The sequence below is a fragment of the Bactrocera tryoni genome, chromosome 3 (genome assembly GCF_016617805.1).
Source record: "Bactrocera tryoni isolate S06 chromosome 3, CSIRO_BtryS06_freeze2, whole genome shotgun sequence".
Taxonomy (NCBI): Eukaryota; Metazoa; Arthropoda; class Insecta; order Diptera; family Tephritidae; genus Bactrocera; species Bactrocera tryoni.
In genome coordinates, this window is record NC_052501.1 from 10,723,029 (window position 1) to 10,750,774 (window position 27,746).

General features: G+C 35.6%; 3 protein-coding genes across 4 annotated transcripts; all 3 read left to right on the forward strand.

Annotated features, from left to right (window-relative positions):
* Positions 1-4,415: 4,415 nt before the first annotated feature.
* On the forward strand, positions 4,416-12,687 carry LOC120772765 (putative inorganic phosphate cotransporter). 2 transcript variants are annotated; one of them, XM_040101539.1, is made up of 4 exons: positions 4,416-4,670; positions 10,520-10,656; positions 11,001-12,074; positions 12,145-12,687. In XM_040101539.1, the coding sequence occupies exons 1-4, from the start codon at positions 4,649-4,651 to the stop codon at positions 12,448-12,450; spliced, it is 1,539 nt and encodes a 512-aa protein (XP_039957473.1). In that variant the 5' UTR covers positions 4,416-4,648; the 3' UTR covers positions 12,451-12,687. The 2 variants fall into 2 exon arrangements, with proteins under 2 accessions (XP_039957473.1, XP_039957474.1); XM_040101540.1 differs by lacking the exon at positions 4,416-4,670 and adding an exon at positions 5,115-5,130.
* Positions 12,688-17,490: 4,803 nt separating this feature from the next.
* Positions 17,491-22,015, forward strand: LOC120772851 (sialin-like). Its single transcript, XM_040101667.1, has 5 exons — positions 17,491-17,573; positions 19,352-19,497; positions 20,611-21,022; positions 21,092-21,753; positions 21,824-22,015. Exons 1-5 carry the CDS (start codon positions 17,540-17,542, stop codon positions 22,013-22,015), a joined length of 1,446 nt encoding a protein of 481 aa, XP_039957601.1. The 5' UTR covers positions 17,491-17,539.
* Positions 22,016-22,213: 198 nt separating this feature from the next.
* LOC120773090 (putative inorganic phosphate cotransporter) lies at positions 22,214-26,545 on the forward strand. Its single transcript, XM_040102059.1, has 5 exons — positions 22,214-22,218; positions 22,948-23,134; positions 23,426-23,834; positions 23,894-24,558; positions 26,371-26,545. Exons 1-5 carry the CDS (start codon positions 22,214-22,216, stop codon positions 26,524-26,526), a joined length of 1,422 nt encoding a protein of 473 aa, XP_039957993.1. The 3' UTR covers positions 26,527-26,545.
* Positions 26,546-27,746: the final 1,201 nt, after the last annotated feature.

Here is a 27,746-nt window from a genome sequence, read left to right on the forward strand (position 1 = left end):
AAAAATTCTGTGATGCTATATTGTACCCTTAAAATTAGCTAGAGTTCAGCTGAAACCGGGTATCATTATAAGCTGTTTATTATCTTCATTACCAAATTTTTTTACTGTACATAATTTTTTTGAATTTTAAGTTATTTATTATTAAGTATTAATTATGATAAAAGTAATATTAGTTTAGATAATACTAATTAGTTTATTCCTGATATTATAATTTAATGGAAAATAAATTCTTATAGCAACAATGTTATAAAATTAATTTGAAAAATTAAATTTTTTGATTTAATTTTTGAATTTGCTTGAGGTTTTTCGAGAGTCGGATGCCTTTTTAGAATACTTTGTAAGAAAACGTTGCTTAAGAGAGTTGCCAACTGACTGTCAATGTGTTTAAGAATTAATGGCTGAAATTTTATACCACGAGCAAGTAAACTGAAACTTATATTTATATATATTTGTCGGTATGACAACCATGCATAAATTTATTGTAGAAAAGAAGAAATTAAGAAAAAAGAAACAAGAAAAACTGTCACCTTTGGTAACAACAAAGCTCTAATGCCCTTCATAAATAAAAAAAAACATAAGAACTTGATTTCATCGCTCAGCTATATGCTATAGTGATCCAATTTGAAAGTTTTTTTTTCGAAAATTGAAGCGTTGCTTTGGATAATAATCCGTAGCAATTTTCGTGAATATAACTTCTAAAATAAGAAAGTTTTCCATATAAGGACCTGAGTTGGAGCTGATATGTGGTATGGCAGCTGTATGTTATAACGATATCGACAAATGAGCAGGTTCTTGGAGAGAAACAGACGTGTGCATAATTTCAGATCGATATTTAAAAAATTGATATACACGCTATATGTATAGACAGACATACGAAAAGACGGTCGTAGAGATGGACAGACAGATATACACGACTAAACCAACTCAGCTCGACACGTTGATCATTTATGTAAATATTTTATAGAGTCTTCGACGCTTTCTTCTATACGTCACAAATTTCGTGGCAAACTACCCTGTTCTGAGGTTCTAACTTGGTTTTAAAGTAAAGTAATTCTCAGTGTAGTTTTCTTAAATATACATACATACCTCTACTAAAAGTCCAAGTGGAATTTGCGTAGTAAAAAGATTCAAAGTTTAATTGCTTGTAACTTACATACTTTTAGGCGTTAAAAAATATTTACTTCTGAGTGTCAATAAGCTTTTAATAAATTTAAACACAGCTGAAATATTATAGCATGTAGGCATAGTTAAACCTGTGTTTATGGAGACTAAATAAACAAATAAGGTATTTCTTTCGTGTTAATAAATACTCATAAAACTCTTAAATCCCAGGTGTTAACCAAATATAAAAATATAAACATATAAATATAAGCTTGTATTAATAAAACTTTATCTCTGTAGTATAATGAAAACCTCGGTTGTAAAATATTGGCTGTTTAAGTGAATTACAGTAGCACTCAGCAACTCGAGCAATTGTTTTAATGAAAACTACTGAGGGCAATCTTTTGTGGAGCCGTTCACAGCAGATTCGCCTGAACTAAGAATTCTTATTTGACCCATAATAATTTTTCTGTAATAAGACAAGAGCTAACAGAGCCACTGAAACAAACGTCTCAACTAAACTCTAAACGCACGCTACTCCCGATAGAAAATAGATATAAAATAATAGTATTATGTACGGAAATTCCGAAATATTGGGTAGTCGAAAAAGTCGTTTCGTACCAAGGCGTTTGAAAGAGATTTAAAGCTTCATTTCACAAAAAAATTAAATTCGGAGAAGTTGAAAAACAAATACAGCTGTTCAAAAACGAGTGAAAATAGGGAAGAAATTCGCCATATTTTTAAATTTTTGTATAAAAAAGGGAAGAATGCCATGCAAGCCACCAATGAAATTTGTCAAGTTTACGGAGACGATGCTGTATCAGTTCGTTATTTTGTTATTTTATTTTAGTTATTTTAGCACAACAATGGTTCACCCGCTTCCGTTCTGAAAATTTTGATGTGAAAAATGCACCACGGTTGGGTCGACCTATCGTTGAAAAAGTTGATGAAATTATGGAAAAGATTGACCAAGACCATCACATAAGCAGCCATGACATCGTTAAGGTTAACATTCATCATCGAACGGTTTTGAACCATTTAAAAATGTCTGGCTACAAAAAGAAGCTCGACGTTTTTGTACCTCATGAATTGTTTATGAAAAATTTAATGGACTGAATTATCATCTGTGATTCTTTGCCAAAACGAAATGAAAATTGAAGCAAATGGTAACAGGAGACGAAAAGTGGATCAAATACGACAATAATGTCCGCAAGAGCTCATGGTGCAAGCGTGGTGAAGCTCTACAAATGGTCACAAAGCCAGGATTGACTCCTCGAAAAGTTATGCTGAGGGTTTGTTGAGATTGGAAAGGAATCATCCACTATGAGCTGCTCCAGCCTGGTCGAGCGATTGATTCTACATTTTGATATCAACAGCTGATGAGACTGAAGCAAACAATCGAAAAAAACGGCCAGAACAAATCAACAGAAAGGGCTTCTTCTGCCATCAGGACAACGCTAGACCACACACATCTTTTATGATTTGCATCATCGGACTACATACCAACGGTTTCGGTCAATGCAGAACTCCCTTAATGGAGTACTGTAAAGTTGGTTTCAGTGAAAATTACATATTTGTCGCAGTTTTCGCTGAGAAATCGGAAAAATTTTACACTGAAGGAATAATGTCTCTAGCGGAAAAATGGCAAATAGTGCTCGACCTGTACCATTTTACATATATGGTTCATTAAAGTTCGTTATAGATATAAAAAAATAAGCTGAAATTTGTTATGAATTTGGTTGCACTAGAGATATACGACTGCAACAACATCTATTTACAAAACACGAAAAGATTTTTTGGACTACCAATATATCTATATTTTCTGCCATTTTATTTTACTATACTTTCCACTCCTCTCTCCATAATCATATTCTTGTGAATTTTTAGCTAAGATGTGAATAGCGCATCGCAAAAAATTCCGCTACACACCCTATTATATATGATCTATACTTGTATAGTCGATAAAGCCTATAACCTTTATATTTTACACATACATATCTGTAGTATAGTATAGTAGAGTACTTATGTCATATAATGCAAGTGATAAGGATTTGAGTAGATTTTTATGTAATGGATTTTTCACTTTCTTTTGAAGCGGTTTGTGACTGGTACTCTCTAAGCTGATGCTTACATACCACATGTAAGGTCTCGTATATATACTATATGTTAGGGTGAGCAAGTAAAAATGTATGGGTAATGTAAGGGAAATTTTGGACTACGCTATTTTTTATATTGAAAATTCTGAAAGATAGATATTTTCTAGAGTTACTTTACAACCTACATACTTTATAAACTCGTTGTAGGCAAACTTTCGAATGTCGAACTCTCATGATATCCTATAAGCACTTTTATAAAGGCGGAAGAAATCTGAGAACTACCACAATCAGTTCCTGACTTTTCTTTTATTAAAATTATTTACTTATAAATACATAGATGAAGATATGGCAACAAAACTAAGCACAAATGGAATATTGGACATAAGGCAGCTTTCTCAAGGAAAAATGTGTTTTTTGTAAATTTCTTTTGAAGAGGCATTTTGTATAATAAATGTAAAATATACAAAACTGAGCATTTAAAAAATTTTACATTATTTTTAATAATAATTTTTTAAATTTTTGGATTAACTTGATCTAGTATTCGATCTCCAGGAAGACCTTCGAAGAAAGGTGCCTAGCGGTGAGGAATAATTTTCGGCTTAAAATTACAACAAATTCATAAACCCTCAAAAATATTATTGTCCACAAAATTGTAAAAATTTTGATACATGACGAATTGGAGGCTTCAAAAAAAAGTTGTTTTTTGTAAACAAATTAAAACTTAGAGACGCTCAAAAATTGAAATAATTATCAAACAAGTTTTTACTTAAATCATTACCTGAGCAATATATCTAAGAAGGTGGGGTGAAAATTTCAAGTTGAGCGGACTTTTTCGAAAATTTTTTTCTCAGCCTCACCTTACTTATGTAAATTACAAAAGTCACAGCACCGTCTGTAGCATGCAGCGGGAAACCATGGAATTTTAGTTTTTCATATATTTTTTATTAATTCTCTATATGGCTCTGAGAGCACGCTTAAATATTTGCCAACACAAGTGTATATACATATGCATGTACTTACTATGTGCATATGAAGTGATAAGTCACAACCGGTCTGTGCTTAAGCGTGCGCAAGCGTTCTAGGCAATAAAATATTTTATAACGGCTATTTTGTTTATAAGATTAGCTCGCCCGCCGTTGTGTGCTTATTTATATCAAGGATATCTCAATGGACTGAGCAATCTAGAAATGCAGAACATTTAACGCAGTTCACCACTTGCCAGCGGCGCAGACAGTTCGAAATTTCCGCGGCGATTTTCGAACCATTGAGAGACTTTTAGTGTGTGTATGTGTGGTGTAGCAATAGCTCAATGAATGCGAAGAGTGAAATTAAAAAATTAATACAAAATTGCAGTTGAAATTTACGCACTTTATTGCGCCCAGACAGCAGTCACTAAGCGACACTCACTGTTGAAGCTGTTTTGAAGTGTCGGGCGGCGTGCGGCAGCAGACATGACAACAGCAGTAGTTCGAGGTAGAAAAGTAAACAACTGCGACACATGAAAAGCGATCAGTATCGAACATTTTAATTATTATTATACCTTGAATATTTATTTATTATCATATATTTGTGCATCGTTAAAATGAAGTGAAGTAGTCGCAGTACTTATAAACACCCACTGCAGTAAATAGTAAATCAATCCCGACTAAAAAGTATATTCGCGGATTTTCTGTGGGAAATTTCATTAAATACGGCAGTGAAATCGTTGTACTGCAATGCAATTGTGTAGCGTAACAAAATAGTGTCACACTCGTAATATATAAAATATAATAACAGTGAAGTGCGAATGAAATTGGTTTTGAATTAAACTTTTTTCCGACTCTTCGGTGCAATTTCTGGTTGTTTAAAACATAAAAAAAACTAAAGGTTGTCAACTATTAAAATTATTAATAAAAAATGGTTATTTATAAAGGAAAAATGCAAATTCAAAAAGGTTAAGAAAGCAGAAAATTGAAAAATTGTATTGTGAAATATTACCGCCGATTTAATAATTTAATGCTAATAAATTTGAAAAAAATGATCGAAAGAGATGCTTGTGAAGCTTAGAGTTTAAAAATAATTATTGGTAAAATTTGATTGCCGATTTTTCAAAAATTTTCAATAAAAAAGTGATTAGTTAATAAGGCTCCGCCTGAACTAAAAGCGGCCTTCTGCTGGAGAAAATTTTTAAGACATATCAAATGTTGTAATCAAATATCTATTAAGAAACTAATACATTACTATAACTCAAGAGGAGGTGAAGGAAGATTGCGTTGGAAATATTTGTGGGAGAAATTGATTAGAGTTTCAAAATTATAGATCACTTTAAATCAAAAGTTATCTGAAGTAGTAAAAAAATGAATGTGAAATTAGCAGGACCAAGAAAAAGATATATTTGCAAAGAGCTCCCAACTATTTTTATACTTTTGCAACATGTTGATACAGAGTTTAATAGTTTTGGCCACTTAACGGTTATATCTTACAACTAAAACTAAGCGAGATGTATATAAGATTTAAACATACATATAAATGATTATGATGGCAAAACGAGTTGAAATATAGCTGACTGCCAAATCAACGTGTTTAATCTTGTCAATTCTTCCCTTAACTTCCAAATAGCTTACCTAACGATTTGCGAACTTTCAATTGACCTTATTTTGCACATATCGGGCAACATATGAAAATCACAGAGCGTATTTTTAACTCATTACAGCGTATCTTTGTCTATAAAATGGATAAAATTGGGCGAAAACTTGACCTAGCTGCCTATAACTAATATCAAAATTTTCCAACATCCGGCTGACTTTACTCCATATGATTTGTGCTAGTATATGAGGTACTTTAATTAATCTCAGGGCACATTTTATTAGTATGTGGCATATTAGTAGTATGTAGTAACATCAAGAATAAATGAAATCGGGCCGATACTACCCCGAACTACTGATACTACATATATATAACGATTTTTTTATACTCTCGCTACAATGTTGCTAACGAGAGTATTATAGTTTTGTTCACATAACGGTTGTTTGTAAGTCCTAAAACTAAAAGAGTCAGATATAGGGTTATATATACCAAAGTGATCAGGGCGACGAGTAGAGTCGAAATCCGGATGTCTGTCTGTCCGTCCGTCTGTCCGTCCGTCTGTCCGTCCGTCCGTCCGTCTGTCCGTCCGTCCGTGCAAGCTGTAACTTGAGTAAAAATTGAGATATCATGATGAAACTTGGTACACGTATTCCTTGGCTCCATAAGAAGGTTAAGTTCGAAGATGGGCAAAATCGGCCTACTGCCACGCCCACAAAATGGCGGAAACCGAAAACCTATAAAGTGTCATAACTAAGCCATAAAAAAAGATATTAAAGTGAAATTTGGCACAAAAGATCGCATTAGGGAGGGACATATTTGGAAGTAATTTTTTTGGAAAAGTGGGCGTGGCCCCGCCCCCTACTAAGTTTTTTGTACATATCTCGGAAACTACTACAGCTATGTCAACCAAACTCTACAGAGTCGTTTTTTTAGGTATTTCCATATACAGTTCAAAAATAGAAGAAATCGGATAATAACCACGCCCACCTCCCATACAAAGGTTAAGTTCAAAATCACTAAAAGTGCGTTAACCGACTAACAAAAAACGTCAGAAACACTAAATTTTACGGAAGAAATGGCAGAAGGAAGCTGCACCCAGGCTTTTTTTAAAAATTGAAAATGGGCGTGGCGCCGCCCACTTATGGACCAAGAAGCATATCTCAGGAGCTACTAGACCGATTTCAATGAAATTCGGTATATAATGTTTTTCTTAACACCCTGATGACATGTACGAAATATGGCTGAAATCGGTTCACAACCACGCCTTCTTCCAATATAAAGCTATTTTGAATTCCATTTGATGCCTTCTCTGTATAATACGAGTATAAACATTAGGAACCAATGATGATAGCGGAATAAAACTTTACACAAATACGGTATTTGAAAAATATGTAAATGACGGATAATGAAATCTCGATTATCACTTTACCATGCGAGAGTATAAAATGTTCGGTGACGCCCGAACTTAGCCCTTCCTTACTTGTTTTAACAACCTTTTGTCAAATATGTCACTCAGTGTAAGAGTTGTACAAGTATACTTGTATATGGTATACGTACATATGTATATAAAACTGCTGGGATTTCGAACCTCTGGTTGACGTTAGGCACCTTAAGGTATTTCACTGGATTTTATTCTTGTAACATGTCCGAATGCACCCGAATTTACCTCTTCCTTACTTGTTTTGAATCAAATTGATAAAATGATTAAACTGTGTCATTTTTATAGGCTCACATAACTTTCAAGTAGTTTTAATGAATGCGCTCAAAGGGTTATATTCACTTGTAATTTACAAAATACATATTTTTTCTTGAAATTCTTTTATTTATTAAATAAAAAATATGTTCTGTTTATAGAGTTTGAAGTATTATAATAATTGGCAATTTATTTTGAAATATTATGAATTACACTGATCTCGCAGCTGATCTTCAGGAAGACCTCGGAAAAACGTGTTTGGTGTTGAGGACAATTTCTGTGCTTCAAATTATCTCAAAACCAAAACCCAAAAAATCTATTATTAAGACAGCTGAATACAGGTAGCGATCGGCTTCCCAAGTAAAGATAGTTTTACACTTCTGAATGGTTGAAAAAAAAAACAAAATTAATATCAAAATATATTTATTATTCCTGCAATCATTACCTGATAAATATGTCAGAGAAAGCCGTGTGACAATTTCGAGTTGATCGGTCTAACCGTTTCGGAGAATTTTTTTCCGCCGTTTCTGAAAACAGCGTTCCGAGAGCAATGCTTTTAAAGCTTCGGTAACCGATTACATTAAGTTCAGAAAATTCATCCAAATGCGTTCGTACCTCAAATTGCCGGATGAATTTTAAATTTTTGAAGAATTTTTTCAAATACAAATATGTGCGTAAATCTAAAAGAATTGAATTTTTTCACAAACGACTAAATCTCAATCGCTCTCTCTAACCTTATATTCAGTCTAGGCAAGTGATTTAATTTTTGATTAAACACATATGTACTGACACTTCTTTACAAACTAGCCTATTGCAGTTAATTTAGTCACGGTGCTTAGTTACTTGTAACTTTACTCATATTTTAAAAAATATGTCATGCCCTATGGTTTCAGGCAGATTCTTATGCATTTTAATAAGATAAGGGGTTGAGGGGTTTGCATCCCTTAACGGATTCTACATATTTGTTATGATTCTCTGAGTTTTTAACACCTTTACTTAAAATCATTACTTTATCCGGGCATCTGTTTGTCTGATTGGTCGCTTAGCTTTTGAGGAAAGCTGTTTCACGTGTAGACGACTTTACAACAGATAATTAAGACAGTGGCGGATTCAGAGGAGGAAAATGGGGGACACTTTTATTTTCCATCATAGAAAAGCCAATAGCTGACAGCTAAAGCCATTGTGTATCGAGCATTCTGACATTGCACGGAGTGTTTTTTACTCTGGAATCTTATGAGAAACAAGATGGATTCAACGGCACGATGCAGTTATACAATTTGCCGCAAAATTCTCGTTGTTCGTCGAAGCTCTAACAATTAGCAACTGGAAAAATAATTAATCAACGGGAAAAGTAACGCAGCCGTGAGCAAATTTGAATTTATAATTTGGACTTTTTACGTTTGTGATATTCTATCCCTAACTCATTCACTCAGCGTGATTCTTTAGAAAGAATCGATCGATCTGGCAAAAGCTTTAAATGTGATAGATACGTTGCTTTTAACGTTCCGAAATCGAAGGCAAAAAGCTGAGCATTATTTTCGATCAATTTATTGAGACACTACAAAAATGGCGGCAGAACTGAAAGTTGACGAAGAAAAACCAAGAATCTGCGGCCGACAATCAAAACGCGAAAATTTCTGCGCGAGAACTTGCGAAGAATACTACAGGGTCTTAGCGTCCATTCCTCTGGTGAAGATTTGAACACGCGCTTTTCTAGAGAAATATTGGATGATTGGATGGATTTCAACTGAGTTTTTTGCTTCCAGAAAAATATGTGCTTTGAATACCAAAGAAATGGAAAATCTCATTGACTGCTTTATAGACAGATTTAAAGGCCTTTTGGTTAATAACAACGTTGAAGAACTACGATGTAGACCTATACCCCATAGTTCATAGTTTTCTTCGCATATTTTGCACACTCCCTGTGACGAATGCGAGCTCTGAACGCTCTTTTTCGACACTTGGTTACGTGGAAACGTGGCTGAGCACAAACATGCTTTAAGATAGATTGATCGGCCTGACGTTGCTGCACACACATCTGGACATTGAAGTCACTGTAGAGGAAGTTCGTTTTGTATGTCACTCGCACGTCTATGATTTATTATGTGTTTTTCAATTTAGTAGGATTTGATATTCGAAGATCGATTTGAAATTTTTTCACCGTGATATTAAACTGTATAAAGACTACTGTATTTAATATAATAATCTTCATGTTTCAAGTAAATATTTGGTTATATATTTATGGTTTAACTTCGACGACTGCCATAAAATAAAATGTTACCGGAAGCTCTGATGCTGAATCATTTTTGATGGCTTCAACTTATTGCCATTATGCCATTACGTTTGTATTAATTAACAATTCCCGCCTAAAATATATGGTTCATTGCATACTTATCTTAGTCACGTACTTTTATAGTCTATAAAAATCATAGTAGTCAATACGAAATCGAACTAACAAAAAACATGCAGTAAATTATATGACATCGGAGTTCCCTGAAATAAGCAAAAAAATAGGGTTTGTCTAAATGAAAGAACGTAAACGATTTTACAGAAAAATATCTCTCGCGGAAATAGGTTATAGATTAGTATAAGAGTGCTGTTTCACCCTATGCAACATTAAGTATTATCAAATATTTACTACAACAAATACAACTTCAATTGAATGCATTATAAATTCATTCAGCAGTTAAGCGATAAGCTAATTGCCGTAAAACCATTATAAAGCAATTCAAATATTTACACCTGTGCTTAAGTGTATGAGTGGATCAACCAAAACACGATTAATCAGTTATGTATACAGTGGTATGGGTGATCAAAATCTTATCGCGATTGCCGCGCATGCCTTGATGGAGTGTCGCAAATTTCGGTGTTTGAGTGTACTGTTAACAAATGCGTATACAAACACAACTACAGGTAGCAGCGAAGTACAATAATATATATATGTAGTAGAGTACTTACGCCTAATATATACCATATATCCATACAACTTATGTCAATAAAAGCTGTGTATGGCAACTTGAATGAAGTAAGTATTTTAATTATATTTTCTTTTCATTATTTTTAGGGCCCTGGTTTGGCATACGCCATCTGCAGGCATTGCTAATATTCTTCAATATTGTGGTCGTCTATTTTAGTCGTATCAATGTGTCCGTTTCGGTGGTGGCTATGACCAATGCCAATACAACAAATCCAAATTTTCCGGTAAGCGGCTCTCAGTGTATTAATTGTTTGTGTTAAATTGTGCTGAGCATATTACAATCCATATATAAGATTATAAGAGAGCGGAATTATATATCAAGACCCAGGTAACCTTATTTTAGGTTTGATTAGGTCGAAGAACTAATATTTGCATCAATGGTGGAATGTTGAAGAGCCACAAAATTGTGAAATCTACTATTTGGAGCTTTTGGTATATAGTATATCTTTTATTCAAAATTGAAGAGAAAACTCGTAATTTTATTTAAAAGACTTATGGTTTCTTTTGTCACAAAAAATAATAAGTCCAATCGAATGTTATTTTCCACTTTTCTCCACTTTCCCTCCAGGAATACGATTGGAATGAGAAGCACAAATCGGTCATCATTTCAAGCTTTTATTGGGGCTATGTCGTCACACAATTCCCTGGCGGTTACCTTAGCCGTCGCTTCGGTACAAAGGTCGTAATGCTGGGTTCGACTATTTGCTCTGCCATTTGCAGTGTGCTGACACCGATTTTAATACCACTTGGCGGCTGGCAAGCTTACTGCACCATACGTATTATAATGGGTCTCGCACAGGGTGTGATTTTTCCGGCTATACATCAACACCTGGGCAAATGGTCACCGCAAAAGGAACGCAATTTCTTGGGCACCATCAGTCACTGCGGCACCGATTGCGGCATTATTATGTCCATGGGTGTAAGTGGTCTCATTGCCAGCAGTGCGATCGGTTGGCCTGGCATATCATACGTATCGGCTGGCGCCTGCTTCGTTTGGTGCGTATTGTGGCTATTCTTTGGTTATGATAATGCGCCGTCGGCACGTTTCATAACGCCTGAGGAACGTCAGTATATCGAGTCCGATCTGATGCGTGAGGATGATTTCCATAAACAGAATATACCGGTGCCATGGTTGGCGATCTTCACTTCGGTGCCATTCCTCAGTCTGCTGGTGGTGCGCTGTGCACAAGCTTGGGGCTACACAACACTCCAAGCGCAGATACCCTCCTACATGGCGGGCGTATTGAATATGGAGATAAAGAGTAACGCGCTCTTCTCAGCACTGCCATATATGGCAATGTTTTGCTTGACTTTTGTTTTTCTCTTCAGCGCCGATTTCGTCATGGCCAGAGGCTTGCTTACGCTAACGATTTTGCGTAAAGTGTGCAACACGATCGCCTTGTGGATACCGGCCGGCTTAATGGTCGCCATCGGTTTTCTGGACGAAGAACAAAAGACGCTGGCGATCGTGTTGATGATCTTGAACGTCGGCTTTAATGCGGGCGCTACAATTGGCAGCACCTTGAATACGATCGATCTGTCGCCGAATCATGCGGGTGTGCTGATGGGCATTGTCAATACGATTGCCAATTTTGTGCCAATCGTAACGCCACTGCTGGTCGGCGTCATTGTAACGGATGAGGTGAGTACTGCTATGCGTACACAGTGCGATTATAACTTTAATCTTTCTATCTCTCTCTTCTCTCTTTTAGCACGATCGCGCGCTTTGGCAAATTGTTTTCATTATTTCAGCAGCAATTTTCTTCTTTGGAAATTTGGTTTATATTATATTCGGATCTGCGTTAACACAACCATGGGATGCACCCGACTTTTTGATGCGTGATAACATGGAGAGTTACCAAAACGATGCTTCTAAATCTGAATTGAATAGTAGTCCGCTTACTCAGAGCACAGTGCAGTTGGTGAAAGCAGAAATGCTACAGACCGAACTCACGTATGCAGGCGAGGAAGGAGTAGACAATGGTAGTGCTGGCAACCAGCAGCTGAAACATGATTAACGCTTAAAATAACTATGTTCTGGAAAATATGTGATTTCATATTTGGTTTTGTATAGTTTTTATTGTTTTTTTCCGATCTTTTAGAAGTATGCAATCTTCTGAAGACGGCGTGAATGTAGTCCTAACATAATAATAATGTATAAACTATATATGTATATAATAGTAAATAATGTAACTCGTGTTGTAAATGAGTGTGTCTAGACCAAGTTATTAAAATAATCTAACAGTGACATGAAATTTGTTTTTAATTTACCAGTAGACTGGGTGAAACGTCTGCAGTAGCAGTCACTACTCTTAATGCTGATCTGAACTCGCGGCTGTCAATGCGTGTATTTACGGAACTCAAATATTTGCTTTCAACTGTCTAATTGCAGCTTATAAACAAATTCATTTTTATCAAGCTAGAGAAGTCGTTTACTATTTTCTTCTATGGCATAGTCTTTTATTATAATTCCGATAAGATTGAGCTTGTCGGGAATGCTATTTAAATTGCAGTCACTGGACTTTGTATTGCTGAAATAGTTCGTGATTGCGAAAGATAAACAAATCATTATTAAAAAAAATATTCAAAAATGCAAACTTATCTAACAGTTTCACATTGTATGACTAAAATAAATCGTTGTAGTTTGGTACTCCACGCAATGGATTATTAGATTATGGTCAAAAATCTAAATTTCGCAGTCAAAGCACGACCAAAATAATTTTTTTTAAATGCTGCTTTTCAAAATTTCTGGTATTTTTTCAACCGTGTGTCATTGTACGGACAATATCTTCTAGTTTCATATCTTTATGGGGTTTATCTACTGTCCAGAATCATTACAGCAGTGGATAATCACAGTCTTAGCGGCGTCAAGATCGCTTATAACTCGAAAAATTTTAAAATAATGCAATTTCATCATAAACAGAAATTAAAAAAAACGGCATTTTTAGGCTGTCGCTTCATTTCTTGTTTCAAGAATCTGCAGAACTTCAAGTAAACTAAATTTGAGCGGAGCATTCCCTTTTATTATAACATAGTTTCATAAAAAAGTCTGAAAGAGTTTATTTTTGGAGCCCAAATCTTCTACTATGAATATTTTAAGACTAAAAAATCTTTAACTTAAGGAATTACGCCAAAAACCGAATAGTGACATTTGAAAAATCTGGTTCAAAATGGTCTCATTATGATCAGAGACGAGGACGACTACTTCCTAACGGCTAAGTAAAGCAGAAACAATATTTTCGAACTTCTGTTTCGAACTATATGAGGGGACTCTACTGCTGTTTGCTTATCGGAGACATTATACTCCTCTATCGGGTGATCCAAGTAAAGTTACTTTTTCTATAGCCTTTTTTTGGCACATTACGCGTGAGTTATGTCAAGCTGTCATGTTAATTTTGTTCATTATTGCATTTCATGATTACAAGACATACGCCTGAACAACGTTTGCAAACCTTTCAACTTTATTACGAAAAGTTCCGTTCTATAAAGAACGTCGACGTTTTCCAGCCTAATTTGGTTTAGCAATGAGGCCCATTGTCGCATTTGGAACAAAGAGCAACCTGAGGAGATTCAAGAGCTGTCATTTCATCCAGAACAAATAACAGTTTGGTGTGGTTTGTAGGCCGTTGAAATCATTGGTCCATATTTATTAAAAAATGATGACAAGAATGTGGACGTCAATGGCGACCGTTATCGCGCCATATTAACTGACTGTTTGATGCCTGAAATTGAAGCTCGAGATCTCGGCGGCATTTGGTTTCAACAAGACGGCGGAACTTCCCACACTTCGCATCAATCAATGGATTTATTGAGAGAACACTTTGGTGAGCAAATAATTTCACGTTTCGAGACCGGTCGATTGGCTACCAAGGTCGTGTGATATCACATGTTTAGACTTTTCCCTGTGGGGATATGTAAAGTCTAAAGTCTACGCGGACAATCCCGCTTCGATTCAAGCCTTGAAGATAAACATCACGAATACTCGAGCGAGTCATTGAAAATAAAGCCGCGGCAAATAATCTTCAAAAAATAAACGGCAACAAATGTTCTTTCGATTGATAATGAACATTTCGCATTACATTTGAAGTTTCTGTTTTTTTTTCTTCAAAACAGCAGGGAACCTAGAAATTGATCACCCTTTGAAACCGAGTAGGTATGAAGAACACTTTATCATTACATTAAGTTCGCTAAGCAACTCAATCGACATTTTTAACTCCCCTTAATTCCAGCATTGACATAATACTGTGTTCAGCTTTTCAACACGTGAGGACGTCACATCATTTGGATGATACTTTGGTGACCAGATAATGAAAAGAGACGGGAATGTGGTGCAATATTGTATCGAAGATTAGTCTTCGATAGAAAAACAGTTGTAATCATAAAGTTCACAATATAATAAAATAACAAAAATTATAGATAAGCAGTAAATAATGAAGATCTCGATTTATAGCAATCTGATGCTGTATAAATATATACTATATAATTTATAATAACAATAATAAAAAAATATAACTTGTAATTTATAATAAAATCATAATATAATTTATTAAAAAAACTGGTATAAGTCAAGGGAAGAGAGATTAGGAAGTATCAATATCACATCAATAAGGTATATAAATGGTCTTCCAACAAGACGGCGTTACGATTTAATAAAATAATCGTGGGGGCTTTTAACTGGACCGTCATAGTTAACTTCCATTATTTTCAGCACTTAATCGGCAATGCTACGGTGCTTTAAATGGTCTATTGGTTTCAGTTCTTGTGCCAGCACAATCTCATACGAATGCCATACGAAAGCCAAATCCAACCACAAAATTCGCTATGTTATCTTTGGAGAGAGACCCGAATGTGCAGAATGACGTTTAACCGACTGGTTCGGCGGCGATATTTCTTTAACTACAAGCTTTTCTTTGACGGGAAGGTGACACATTATCGTAGAAACTATAATCATTTTAGAATTTTGCATTTATGCGTTAAATAGCGCGCTCAGAAGGAGCTTTAAGTCGACCGGTTATGCGTGAAGACTTCTTACAGTAGCCACCGGAAGACGTGAATTTACTTTAATAATCTTGGAAAATATCTAATCGCTGTACCAACATGAAAGTGACATGATGAAATGGCAAACTTTACTGAACACACTGACCAAATTTGATACAAATCCTTAAACAAACATGGCCGCCACGACTGGTCATTATGTCGTACATATTGGTAGACACACCAAAATATAAGCAAATTTTCATGTAATTTAGTATAAATAATTATTATCGCCGTCAAAATGAGCTCCTCTCCAGCCAGTAGAAGCTTGACAACGCTTGATTCAATATTGTCATAAGCCTCGACTGGAATGGCCTCCAATTTCTTTAGCAAAACTTATTTATTTTCGATTTTGGCTGATTTTTGGAGCGAATGTTGTACAGTTTTGAATGTCATGATCATAAATCCCGCCAATGATTATTCGTAAGTAGTTCACTGAGATATTGAGATCCTCTGCTATCTCTCTGACGCCAAATCGAAGACTTTCAAGCCCTCTTTCTGTAATTTTTTTAAAGTTATGACCGTTAAAAGATGTGGACTCGCATGTTTTGATGACTTTACGACCTTCACAGAATACTTGGTGCAACTAAGATACTAATGTTCGTGATAAAGTCGACTCCCTAAAATACTTCTGCCTTAATTTAATGTTTCCGCATCAGAGATTTCATTGGAAATGAAAAATTTCGAAAAACTTCTATGATACATTTTTTTCCATGGTGAAAATCGCCAGTCAAACTTATCGCCTCGTAACAACATAAGTATCTGTCAAACACAAACCAATTGACTTATAGAGAACAAAATAAACATTTTTACGTTTGTGTTTAAATGTTTTAGTATTCCACGAAAATTTCTTTACCGATATGGTTCGCACACGTATTTGAGAGGGACTAGTTCGAGTTAAGTTTGTTTTCTGAAGAATCGAATAAATAAATTAGCTTTTACATGTGAATTTGTGTATGAAAGAACAGAGCGCAAAGAGAAAAAGCAAAAAAATAGCGAATTTATTTTTTAATATAATAGTCACTATTTGTTAAGTAAAACATTTGGTTAACAAAAATTAAATTTTCAGCGCTGTGAGTATTTTCACTTGACCGAAATGCTACAAGGCGCAAAAATTTCCTTACTTATTTATATTTATTCATAGATGAGGCGGAAAGTAGCTAAAAGTATAATTAAAATCGGAGTAAAATTATTTATTCGTGCCTAAAAGTATGCCATCAGTTTACTTACGGTTATTTGACTGTTAGTTATTCATAAGGGCTGTACATTTAAATTTATTATGATAATGCATATATTATCTATCTCTAATTTAGTCTTATTAGTAGTAGTATAGTAAAAATATATTCCAGATCTTGAACCTTAGTATGACAATATACACGTGCTGTTGTCTATATGTAACAGAAGTCCATAGCGTAACATTTTTCTGAATGAACAATTGCACAACTCATAATTAGACTCATTACAGCTAATATTTGATTTTATAACTGCTTATTTGTAGTAATTGAATAGTATAAGTGTTTACAACAGAATTGTTAAGTGCTCTGACAACACAAGTATTTTCTCCTTGTGCGCTGCGCTGTAAAGTATGCCTACGAGTGTCGTGAAGAACATGTGCGAGCTTACACAATGACATTGTAAAGATTGTGTTTTTTATGGTTTTTGCATTTCCCATATAAAATTTTCTCAATTGGGACACAGCTGTTTATAGGCTTCTCCGCTGGCATGCTGCACATTTCATTTTCAATTCACTTTTTATGCAACGCAACTGCATTCAGTCGCGGCATAAGTTGCAGCATCTAAAAATAAATCGTCGCTGCCAGTGCATTTGTGCGTTAAGCTATTTCATGTTGCCTTCCAGTTACTCAAGCTTTGGACTCTCCGTAGAACGATCACGGTGAACCGGTTTCCTCACAAGTGCTTAGCAAGTGAAGACAATAACAAAGCGCTTATTTGTGGCAGTTGGTGGCTAGTCGCATAATAGTTTGGTGTTGCAAATTTGTGTGTAGTTTCAAAGTACTTTTAACTAGAATTATGTTGAAGAAGATTTTATTAAGAACCTGATATAATCGCAAAATGGTGACAAAATCGTTCGACTTAATTCAAAATGGCAAGTGAAAAGTTTTGGGTACTTAACTGTAAATTTTGTTTGCATTAATATTTGGCAGTTTGGTAATATGCGTGGAAGAAGCAAGTTTGTGTCCAAAGTCTTTTGTGTTTACCTTCAAATGCAGAGAGTTCCATTAGAAAAGCCATTGACCGTGCTAAATACTATAGAAGATTTTGATATTTTTTTTTATTTTGATGGTAATCAAGGCGTTAGTAATACAAATAAGTTATGTGCACAAAAATACTTAAGAAATAAAATAAATAAATATTACTTCGATTCCTAAATGAGTAATTGTGAAAAAGTACCATCTGTTCAAATTTAAGCTGACCCGGTTCATAAAAACTGCGGTCAGAAATCGTATAAATTTTTGTTATCTACTAGGTAGTCGAAAAAGTATTTTCGTATTTTGTCAGTAGATGTCGTTGCAGTCGTATATCTCCAGTGCTAGCAATCACATTGGGTCATACCACATGGTTTTGGAAGATGAGACTTTAAGCTTCATTTAACCAAAAAAATATTTAGTTCGGGGAAGTTCGAAAAAAGTTACAGCTGTCCACAAATTAGTGAAAATAATGAAGAAATTCGCTATATTTTGAAATTTTTGTATAAAAAAGTAAAGAATGCCACTAAACCCACCAATGAAATTTGTGAAGTTTTCGGAGACGATGTTGTATCGGCTCGTGTAGCACAACAATGGTTCGCTTGCTTTCATTTTGTAGTACTATTTGGCCGTGTTGAAACGTTAGCCACCTACGGAAGGCAGTTCATCGTAAACTTAATTTTTCAAAATAACCAAGTTGACTTCATAAAGATATCAAAATATCTCAAAATATTTTATGGCTCGTCTCAATACATTTTGGTTAATGTTTTGGGTATGAAGTGTGTCAATGCAAGACGCGTACTAAAAGGTCGGATTTCTTCGCAACAACGTTTTGACAACGCATTTGAGGCCCCTACAAACATAAAATGCATAATAAATGGTGACGAAGTGTGGGTTTATAAATAGAATGTATAGACGGTCCAAACATATAGCGAATGACGCTGTAAAAGCGATCCAAAACGATAAAATCAAGTGAAAATCGGTCGAAATTCAAGGTGATTCTCATCGTTTTCTCTGATTACTGTGGAATAGTGCATTCCACAGGGTCGAACGGTCAGTAAGGAGTACTATTTGGCCGTGTTGAAACGTTACCCACCTACAAAAGGCAGTTCGTCGTAAACTTTCAGATTTTTAGACGGAAGATTTATGAATTTCTCATCACCATAATACGTCGTCACATTTTAGCCTCATTGCGATTGAGTCTTTGCTCAAATACGAAACAAAAGTCATCAGATTAGTCAAGAGTCACCATATTAGTCAGATTTGGTTTTCTGTGACTTTTTGTGTTTTCGAAACTGGAAAATCCGCTTCGGTGAAGGTGTCATGAGTTCATTCCGGCCATTAAAAATCATTGTCTGAGGGCACTGAAAGCTATCGCAGCCGAGGCTTTTGCTTTGGCATGGTTGCATTGGGTTAAAAAGAGCTTATTTTGACAGCGACAATAAATTTTTTTATTGAATTACGTGGAAATGGTATAATGGAATTCCACAAAGGGGACACTGTGAAAAACTTGTGTCTTACATTTTTTATCAACTCTCTTCTTTAACCTTTTAATATTTGTAAATATATAATGCACACAAACATTGCCAAATACTGTAGGAGAGTCTCTGTTAGCCTTCATTGTTTCAATAGAAAGTTTTCTAAGGTAACATTAATATAATATTTTTTTTTACTCCAGGATTCATAATACCTGCGCGCTACATCCAAGTGCTGCTGATGTTCACCGCAATACTATTGGTTTTCTATCAGCGGGTTAATTTGTCCGTGGCAATTGTTGTGCTTAACAAATTAAATGAAACAGCAAACACAACTCAACCACAATTTGTAGGTACAAGAAGAATAATTGTTTGAAAATTGAAAGTAGTTTGAAAAGTCGATGATTTTGAGAGTACAACATTAGCAATAGATTTTTTTTTTGCTTTAAATTCACCGAAGCTACATGGTATAGTAGTCTGATCTGAACAATTTTTTCGGAGATTATATTATCATCTTAAGCAGTAATCCATGTCAAATTTCGTGAAGATACCATTTCAAATGAGGAAGTTTTCCATATAAGAGCTTGATTTCGATCGTTCATTTTGTATGGCAGCTATATGTTATAGTGGTCTGATATCGGCGGTTCCGACAAATGAGCAGCTTCTTGAAGAGAAAATGACGTTTGCAAAATTTCAAAACGATATCTTAAAAACTGAGGGACTAGTTCGTATATATACAGATAGACGGATAGACAGACAGACGGGCTTGGCTAAATCGACTCAGCTCAGCATACTGATCTTTTATATACAAGCATACACTTTATAGGGCCTCCGACGCTTAATTCAAGATTTTATAAGTACAGTTACGGTTCATTGTCATCTATGCATAGTTGAACTCACTCGAAAGGTTCTGATGACCAATTAAGGGCGGCATACCCCAATTAGACATCATCTGAGATAGAATGCCTACCTGACAGCCTTAGGTATAAAAGCTAACACGTGGCTACAGTACGGCCTCGTCGACGCAGGGCTGACAGCCCACTCGGCGGCAATTAATTGTCATGAAAGCAACAAAAGTGCCTCGGATAATAACCCAAAACAACTTTGTCTAAAGATCACATATGCGAACAGCTCACAAGGAGCTGCAGCGCTTATGCTTTTTGGCCAAGTTTATCTACTAGCTTTGAATAATATTTTCACAAAGCGGGAATTGCGGATGCTTTACGGAAATATTCATCAAATATTCCTGAACTCTGGACACATCCGTAGAGAATTTGGTCCATCCTTCGTTGAGCAGCAAAAAATTTTGACATTTTTGGATATTATCTTTCCACAAATTTTATGTCAAATAAGGGGTTTTGCATTTAAATGATAATCTACCTATAATTTACCGATTTAAAAAATTATCCTCTTTAATAAAACACTTCAGATATAAATAAAAATTATTGTATCTTTATCAAAGGACTACGCATCCTTAACACCACACCAGCGCTCCAGCATGTTGGGCAGCGTATTTTGGGGCACCTTCTCAGTACAACTACTCAGCGGCTACCTGAGTAGTCATTACGGCACCGTCAAGCTGCTGCTGTGCTGCGTGCTTGGTTCCTCACTCATTAGTTTGGGTCTGCCATATGTGCTCGTCTACTGCGGTTACGATGCTTTTATAGCGTTCCGCGTGCTGCAGGGCTGTACCCAAGGCATTGTTTTCCCCGCCGTATATGGACATCTCGCCAAATGGTGTCCACTGAAAGAACGTAGTCTGCTGGGTGGCGTATCACAATCGGGCTTGGATATGGGTATGGCACTGGGTTTCTTATGTAGCGGTTTGCTGGCAGTGACGTCGCTTGGTTGGATGGCGATATTTTATGTGCCCGGTGCGTGTGTTTGTTGTAATTGCTTTGCTTATGATATTTATATGTAATTGTCGTGTTGCCTTCCAACAGGTGCAGCTGGTGTAATATGGTCGGCGTTGTGGCTGGCGTTTGGTGCAGAGTCACCACATAAGTGCCGTTATATTTCACATAAGGAATGTACACTCATCGACGAAGTTGGCGTAGCTGCTACCATCACCAAACGCAATGTGGCAACACCTTGGTGCGCCATTTTGACTTCAGTGCCTTATCTAGTCTTAGTCCTAGTCAAGTTGAGTCATGGTTTGAGCATCTTCACTCTGATGCAACAAATACCATTATATATTAACGGTCTGTATGACTATGAGATACATGTGAATGCCATGCTCTCGTCGCTGCCATTTTTCCTCATGTTCGTGACGTCACACTTGGTTTCCTACACCGCTCACTATTTGCTTGTCGTCCGCAAGTGCTCACTGGCTTTGGTGCGCAAGTCCATGAACACCCTTTCGACATGGGTACCTGCCGCTGCTTTCGTCGTGATGACGCTGCTGAGCACAGAGCATGTTTCGGCAAATATTGCGTGCTTGATTGTCGCTGTGACCACTTATGCGGCGGCTGCAGTGGGCAGTTCGCTAAATCATATTGATCTCTCGCCGAATTTCGGTGGCATGTTGGTGGGTATGACAAATATGGTCATGACAGGCATGGGTGTGATCTCCCCAATCGCTGTCGCAGAGATCGTTAAGGATGAGGTGGGTTATCTTTAAGCGTGTTGAAAGTTATTTTGAATTAAATATTAAATGTTAATTATATTTTTGGCAGAATGATCGCTCACAGTGGAACATAATTTTTCTAATAATTGCTGCATTATTGTTTTTGGGAAACCTGCTTTATTTAATCTTTGGAGAAATGGTGGTACAACCTTGGGACAAAATCGAAAACAAGGATAATCGGGCTGCAAACAATACAGTAGTGTCATTTCAAGTCGACACAATTCGGAATATTGTAAAATAAATTGAAAATTGTTTAATATATAATACTGTTACATATTAATGTTTTCACTACTTAATACAAAAACACCCATTTTCTATCTCTCTCTACTTAACTTAATTTAGGTTTAATTATTTTTCATGTTTCTGTAGTTTTTGATCCTTTTACCTTTCTAGTTCGTCAAAAACGAAATTGTTATTATTTCTTTCGATAAATTTTGCGATGAGGTGTGATGAGCTGCCTAGCCAAATGGGTCTTCAAAATTCTACAGAATATTTCCAATAAATGACACGTTGGGTTGTTTTGCATATTTCGCTTTGTTTTCAAAGATATGAGGGTTAGATATTCCCAAACGAAAAAAAATCTTAAAAGGATGTGCTTAAAAATCAAAATTCATTTAAATTATTTAGAATTAAAGTAACACTTTAAGAAGGCCATTGAAATTGGATTTTTAAATGAGCCTCGGTAAGGTGATCCAGCTACTCATACTTCCTTGGCTTTTTAGAATTCTCTTTAAAATTTTTATTCTTCTATGGTTCGTTTTCATTGTTCTAAGGTTTTCAAAAATTTTAAGATCAAGAGGACACATCGCGTAAATTATTTGTAAGCTGAAACTCTTTCAAGAACTCGTCCTAGAACTATAACAATATCAGAAGATGACTGACTTAAAACTTTATTTTTCCACCTCTGTATATTTGATGTAACAAAAAGAAAATAAATTGTGTTCGAATTTCATATAATATATTGAAAATTTCAAAATATTTCAACTTCATTACTCTTTCAAGAGTAATCAAAATTGGTGTGTGTTATCTAAAATATATATTTTTACACGACATTCATAACTGCTAATATTCTGCATCGAAATATCAAACAAAAAATAAGGATGAAAAGCATTGTCTACAATCATCAAAGAATGCTGAGAGTTTATTGGCTATGTGTCTAGGTAAGCTTTGAAGATTGAGATGGAACTTGGAAGAAACGTCGCATATTTTTCTTCCAGGTAGCTCCTTTCCAGTGCGTTACACACAAATTTTGCTGTTGTTCACTTCCTTGGTGTTGACCTTCCATCAGCGTGTCAATGTGCCCGAAGTTATTGTTGTACTCACAACCGCCAACGGCACGTACGCTCATTTTATGCCGGAGGTATGTAAAAGAAATCAGTAGTTCGGGAGAGGTCCACGTTGGAAGTGACGGGCAGATTCGAGAATTATGCCTTTGCTCTAGATTGACGCTAAATTTTGGTATAGAAGTCCGCTATGGGATGAGCTAGTTCGATTACTCAATATTTGGGAAAGAAATAATTCTAGCGCCTCATTTAAGCTGTTTTTGGGCTAAACTTTAAATTTATTTTTTGTTTTAACAATGCCGCTCTCGATCCCTCTGCAAACTAGAATAACTCGAATTTTTAAATATATTTCACTATTCTATTGGCAGGGTTACTCATTGACGCCGCACGAAAAGTCCACTATGCTAGGAAGTATTTATTGGGGTGCAATTTTGGTACAAATACCCAGCGGCTATATCTGTAGTACCTATGGTGGCATCAAGCTCTTGTTCTGTTCGCTCTTCTTCTCCTCATTCATATGCATTGTGCTGCCGCTGAGTCTGATATTTGGCAATTTCATCACTTTTATTTTGTTACGCGCGTTGCAAGGCTTGGCGCAGGGCGTTTTATTTCCCACAATCTTTGGACATCTAGCCAAGTGGTGTCCACTCAACGAACGAAGTCTGCTCGGTGGCTTCTCGCAATCTGGCGCGGAGTTTGGCGTAGCCTTAGGCTTGATGAATAGCGGCTTTTTATCAGTGTCATCATTATATTGGCCAGCGGCCTTTTATATGCCAGGTACTTAAGTGAGTTAAAGCAATAATTTAAACTTATTTTCTTTTACATTTGCATTGCAGGTCTCGCCGGCTTAGTGTGGTGCATTTTCTGGTCAATCTTTGGCGCTGAATCACCATGGGTCTCCAAACGTATATCAGTCACTGAAAAGCAGCTCATACAATCTGCCGGCACTCTTAGTATGCGCGAAAACCGCCGCAAGGCTGCCATACCCTGGTGCGCGATCGCCACTTCAGTGCCTTATTTGGTGCTGCTGTTAAATAAAATTAGTCACGCCTTTACGATCGCGACCATGGGCCAGCAGATACCCATATATTTGAACGGCATGTACGCTTACGAGATCCATATAAATGCTTTAATATCGGCGCTGCCATTTTTCATTATGTTAATCAGCACTTATATGGTGACAATCATCTCGCATTATTTGCTGAAAGTCAGAAAAGTGCGTCTGTCGCTGGTGCGCAAGTCATTAAATACGATTTCGAACTGGGTGCCCGCCACTGCATTGGCGACTATGAGCTTGCTGTCCAAGGACAATGCGGTGGGTAACATTTCCTGTATCGTTATTACCGTTGTCGCATTTTCGACTTTTACGCTTGGTAGTTCATTGAATCACATTGACCTGGCGCCAAATTTTGCTCCACTCCTCTCTGGTGTTACCGGCACATTCGTCATGATAGCGGCCATTTTTTCGCCCATAGCTGTGGCAGAAGTCGTAAAAGATGAGGTGAGTAATCTAAGTGATCAAAAGTTTTTTAAATCAGTTCTAGCAAAAGTTTAGCTAAAGTGAGGATCTGCCGTAGATGCTAGAGCAGAACATTCAGGTTGTAATTTTCTGGCGATTTTATTTAAGAAAAATAAGTACCTAAGTATAAATTGATGAATATACACAGATGCAAAATAAAATAGATTAATTAAGCTCAGGTTCTCGATAGAATGTAGAGTCATTCTTTACGGAATACAAAAAAATATTTTAACATCGTATTTGTGATTTCTGTTTATGGCTCCACTGCCCTTGCAGTTGTGATTAAAGTTTGCCGATAGACTTCATATCTAGCGACGATGTCCGACTTCTGAGAGGTTGATATGGTAGTATAGTTCATAGAGTGTTCCCTTGTCACCTTTATGGCAAGGCAACTAATATATATATAATATATATCCAAACTTTGACATTTTCTTTATTGGCGTAGACACCGCTTACGCGGTTAAAGTCGAAGATAACTGGTATAGTCGGAATAAAGCAATGATCCACCAAAGCCGGGCACTATGCGTCAATTTAAGATATTGTCCAGAAGTTAATGAATTTTCATCCGAAACGATATCATTCCAATCACCTATGGACAAAATAATAGTTTTTACTTAATAGCTTTGAAATATTTGCAAGTTAAACAATTGCGTTTTAGTTATATTTAGGTTTAATAAAGTAAAAAAAAAGACTTTATTAAACCTAAATATGTCGAAAATTATTGCGAATTGATTTTGTTTTTTAAACAAGTATTAGCATTGGTAAAAATAATAGATGTAAAATATTTTTTTTCTAAATGAAAACAAAAAAATCAAGTTCACCTCTATTCGGTCCACGGGTTTTTAATAAACTGTACATCTTCCGTGAGTGTTCATAATTTTTCCAATTCTTTTCGGCATGAATTGATTTAATTTTTTGCAGATTTCCAATTGAGTAGCTTTCCGCCACAATTGCTATTTATTTTGACATGAAAAGGCTGCATATCTCTTTTTAAGGTCACTCCACAAGTTCTCCATTGGGTTGGGATCAGGTGGGTGACTAGGCAGTTGCATACAGGTCGCATTTGACGCTTACGACTCATTCTAAATTACAAATACTCCAATACTTAAATTTATACGATTAATACTTGGAAATAACCACATATTTTTTTTAATATTACTTACGCTTATTATATCGGCAACTAAATTTAATGAAGCACTATAGCATAATAAACTATAGCGGCTAAACTCACACCTATTATTTTGTCCATAACGATATTTTCAAATTACAACCGTTGGTTGATCTGCATAGGGAATATAAGAATTCGCCAGTAGCCTCTATGCTTTACGACGTCACTCCAGTTGTACATTCCAAGTGTATACAGATTCCTATACCCTTGGTCTTTTCATTGAAACCCTTCGACGTCTTCAAAACTCTTGCGATGAGCAGTTCTCTCTTGTAATAGGACGGGAATGATAAGACAATTATAGAGTAATTTTTGTTCGTAGAGAGAGAGTTCTGTTTCTGAATTGTCAACCAATCCCAAAGTGGAGAAAAGTTATGCTGTGTTTGATCTCCAGGATTAAATTGTTGGTATTTTTTTTATAAATTTTCTGATTTCTGCCGGTTCCGAGATAGGCAAATTCCTTAATTTTGCAAGTAAATAGATAATACCACTGCGGCTTATATTAGCGTTATATCGAAGAGTTGTTTTAGAGAGCAAATCACCCTATCAATAACCTTGTTTGGTATCGACATATTGATGAACAGTTATATAAATAATATAGCACACTTAGTTTTATCATATCTTTTCAGAACGATCCTTGGCAGTGGAATATCATATTCTTGTTCACAGCTGCTTTTCTCTTCGTAACGAATTTGTTGTATTTGTTTTTTGGCCAAATGGTAGCGCAGCCATGGAACGAACTGCAGACTAAAGAAACGAAAAGTGTTCATAATGAAGTGACATAAACATTTCCTTCACTTTAAATATATTATTTATTTGATAAGAAAATGATGATTGAAACAAGCAAATAAAACTTGTGAAATAATAACAGAAGATGAAACTGGCTCTGTTTATCAGTGGCCGACTAAGTGTGATATTTGTACCTAGTAAAGTTAATTGTAACGTTTTTATCATACTATTCTTGGTGATCCTTAACTAGATCATTCGAAATGTTTTAGCTACCTAGTGGACGTACTCCGCTCGACAGTGGTTGCCAAAGTGAGGAACAACTCATTCAGGTGATCTTAGACAGGTAATTACTTTTTATAATGAACGTATATGCAATATATAGCGCACGATACCATTAGCCAGATCTGTACAAAGAACAAAGAAGGTGCTACATAAAATATATACTTACTTACATTATAATTAGTATTTATAAACACGAAGATTTGATTTGGTCAAAAAACCGAAAAAATTATATAAAACGCTATTATTGTGTTGGGATTTTAGATTTCATCGAAAATATGGTATCAGTTTGGAAACCATAAAAAATTCTAATATATGTGAAGTGAACATGTTCTGAATGGTGGTTCCCGATTCTATAGTATACCTATAAATTTTATTGACAAAAAATACAGATTTCTGCCATTTCACAAGTATTTGCGGTAATCTAAAGTATCGTAAACAGAAGAATGAAAAAAAATTTCACAATTTCTACAGTTTTATTGTTGTAAATTAGCATGTGGTTAAGTTGGCTACAGAAAACTATTTACATAAACGCGGACTCTATTTCAAGTATTTATGAGTGTTTTTAACTATTAAGTTACAGAACACGGTGAACAACCGTTAATGCAATTAAGCAATCAATTAAGTATTAATAATTTACTATATCTGCTAAGTTTTTTATAACAGTTACAAGAAATTTATGGGTATATCAAGTATGTGCTTAGCGACGGTGCTTACCATTGTTCAAGTGAAAAGGCGGCAACAGCCACGAGTTTCGACCACGTGCCAGGTGGTTGGCATATAAAATTATTTTTGAGGTTTCACATTAGCAGCATGTCTAATTTTACTATTGGGGAGTATACAAATTGTTCGATTATTTTTAAGTTAAGTATGGTTGGTAACCCTATTCCCAAATATGTTTAAAATAAAGCGATATAATTCGGAGAACTTCCTTAAACGTTTTTTGTGAGGCAGCGATTTTTCTAAGTTTTTTTTTTATAACATTTAAGTTGAATGT

Bases quoted from the DNA above. Each gene is read 5' to 3' on its own strand.
- LOC120772765 (XM_040101539.1), top strand. From the start codon at position 4,649: ATGACAACAGCAGTAGTTCGAG. The intron at 4,671-10,519 runs GTAGAAAAGTAA...CATTATTTTTAG, and splicing joins GACAACAGCAGTAGTTCGAG to GGCCCTGGTTTGGCATACGC. The intron at 10,657-11,000 runs GTAAGCGGCTCT...CTTTCCCTCCAG, and splicing joins CAACAAATCCAAATTTTCCG to GAATACGATTGGAATGAGAA.
- LOC120772851 (XM_040101667.1), top strand. From the start codon at position 17,540: ATGGTGACAAAATCGTTCGACTTAATTCAAAATG. The intron at 21,023-21,091 runs GTGCGTGTGTTT...GCCTTCCAACAG, and splicing joins GGCGATATTTTATGTGCCCG to GTGCAGCTGGTGTAATATGG. The intron at 21,754-21,823 runs GTGGGTTATCTT...TATTTTTGGCAG, and splicing joins CAGAGATCGTTAAGGATGAG to AATGATCGCTCACAGTGGAA.
- LOC120773090 (XM_040102059.1), top strand. The intron at 23,135-23,425 runs GTATGTAAAAGA...TTCTATTGGCAG, and splicing joins ACGCTCATTTTATGCCGGAG to GGTTACTCATTGACGCCGCA. The intron at 24,559-26,370 runs GTGAGTAATCTA...ATATCTTTTCAG, and splicing joins CAGAAGTCGTAAAAGATGAG to AACGATCCTTGGCAGTGGAA.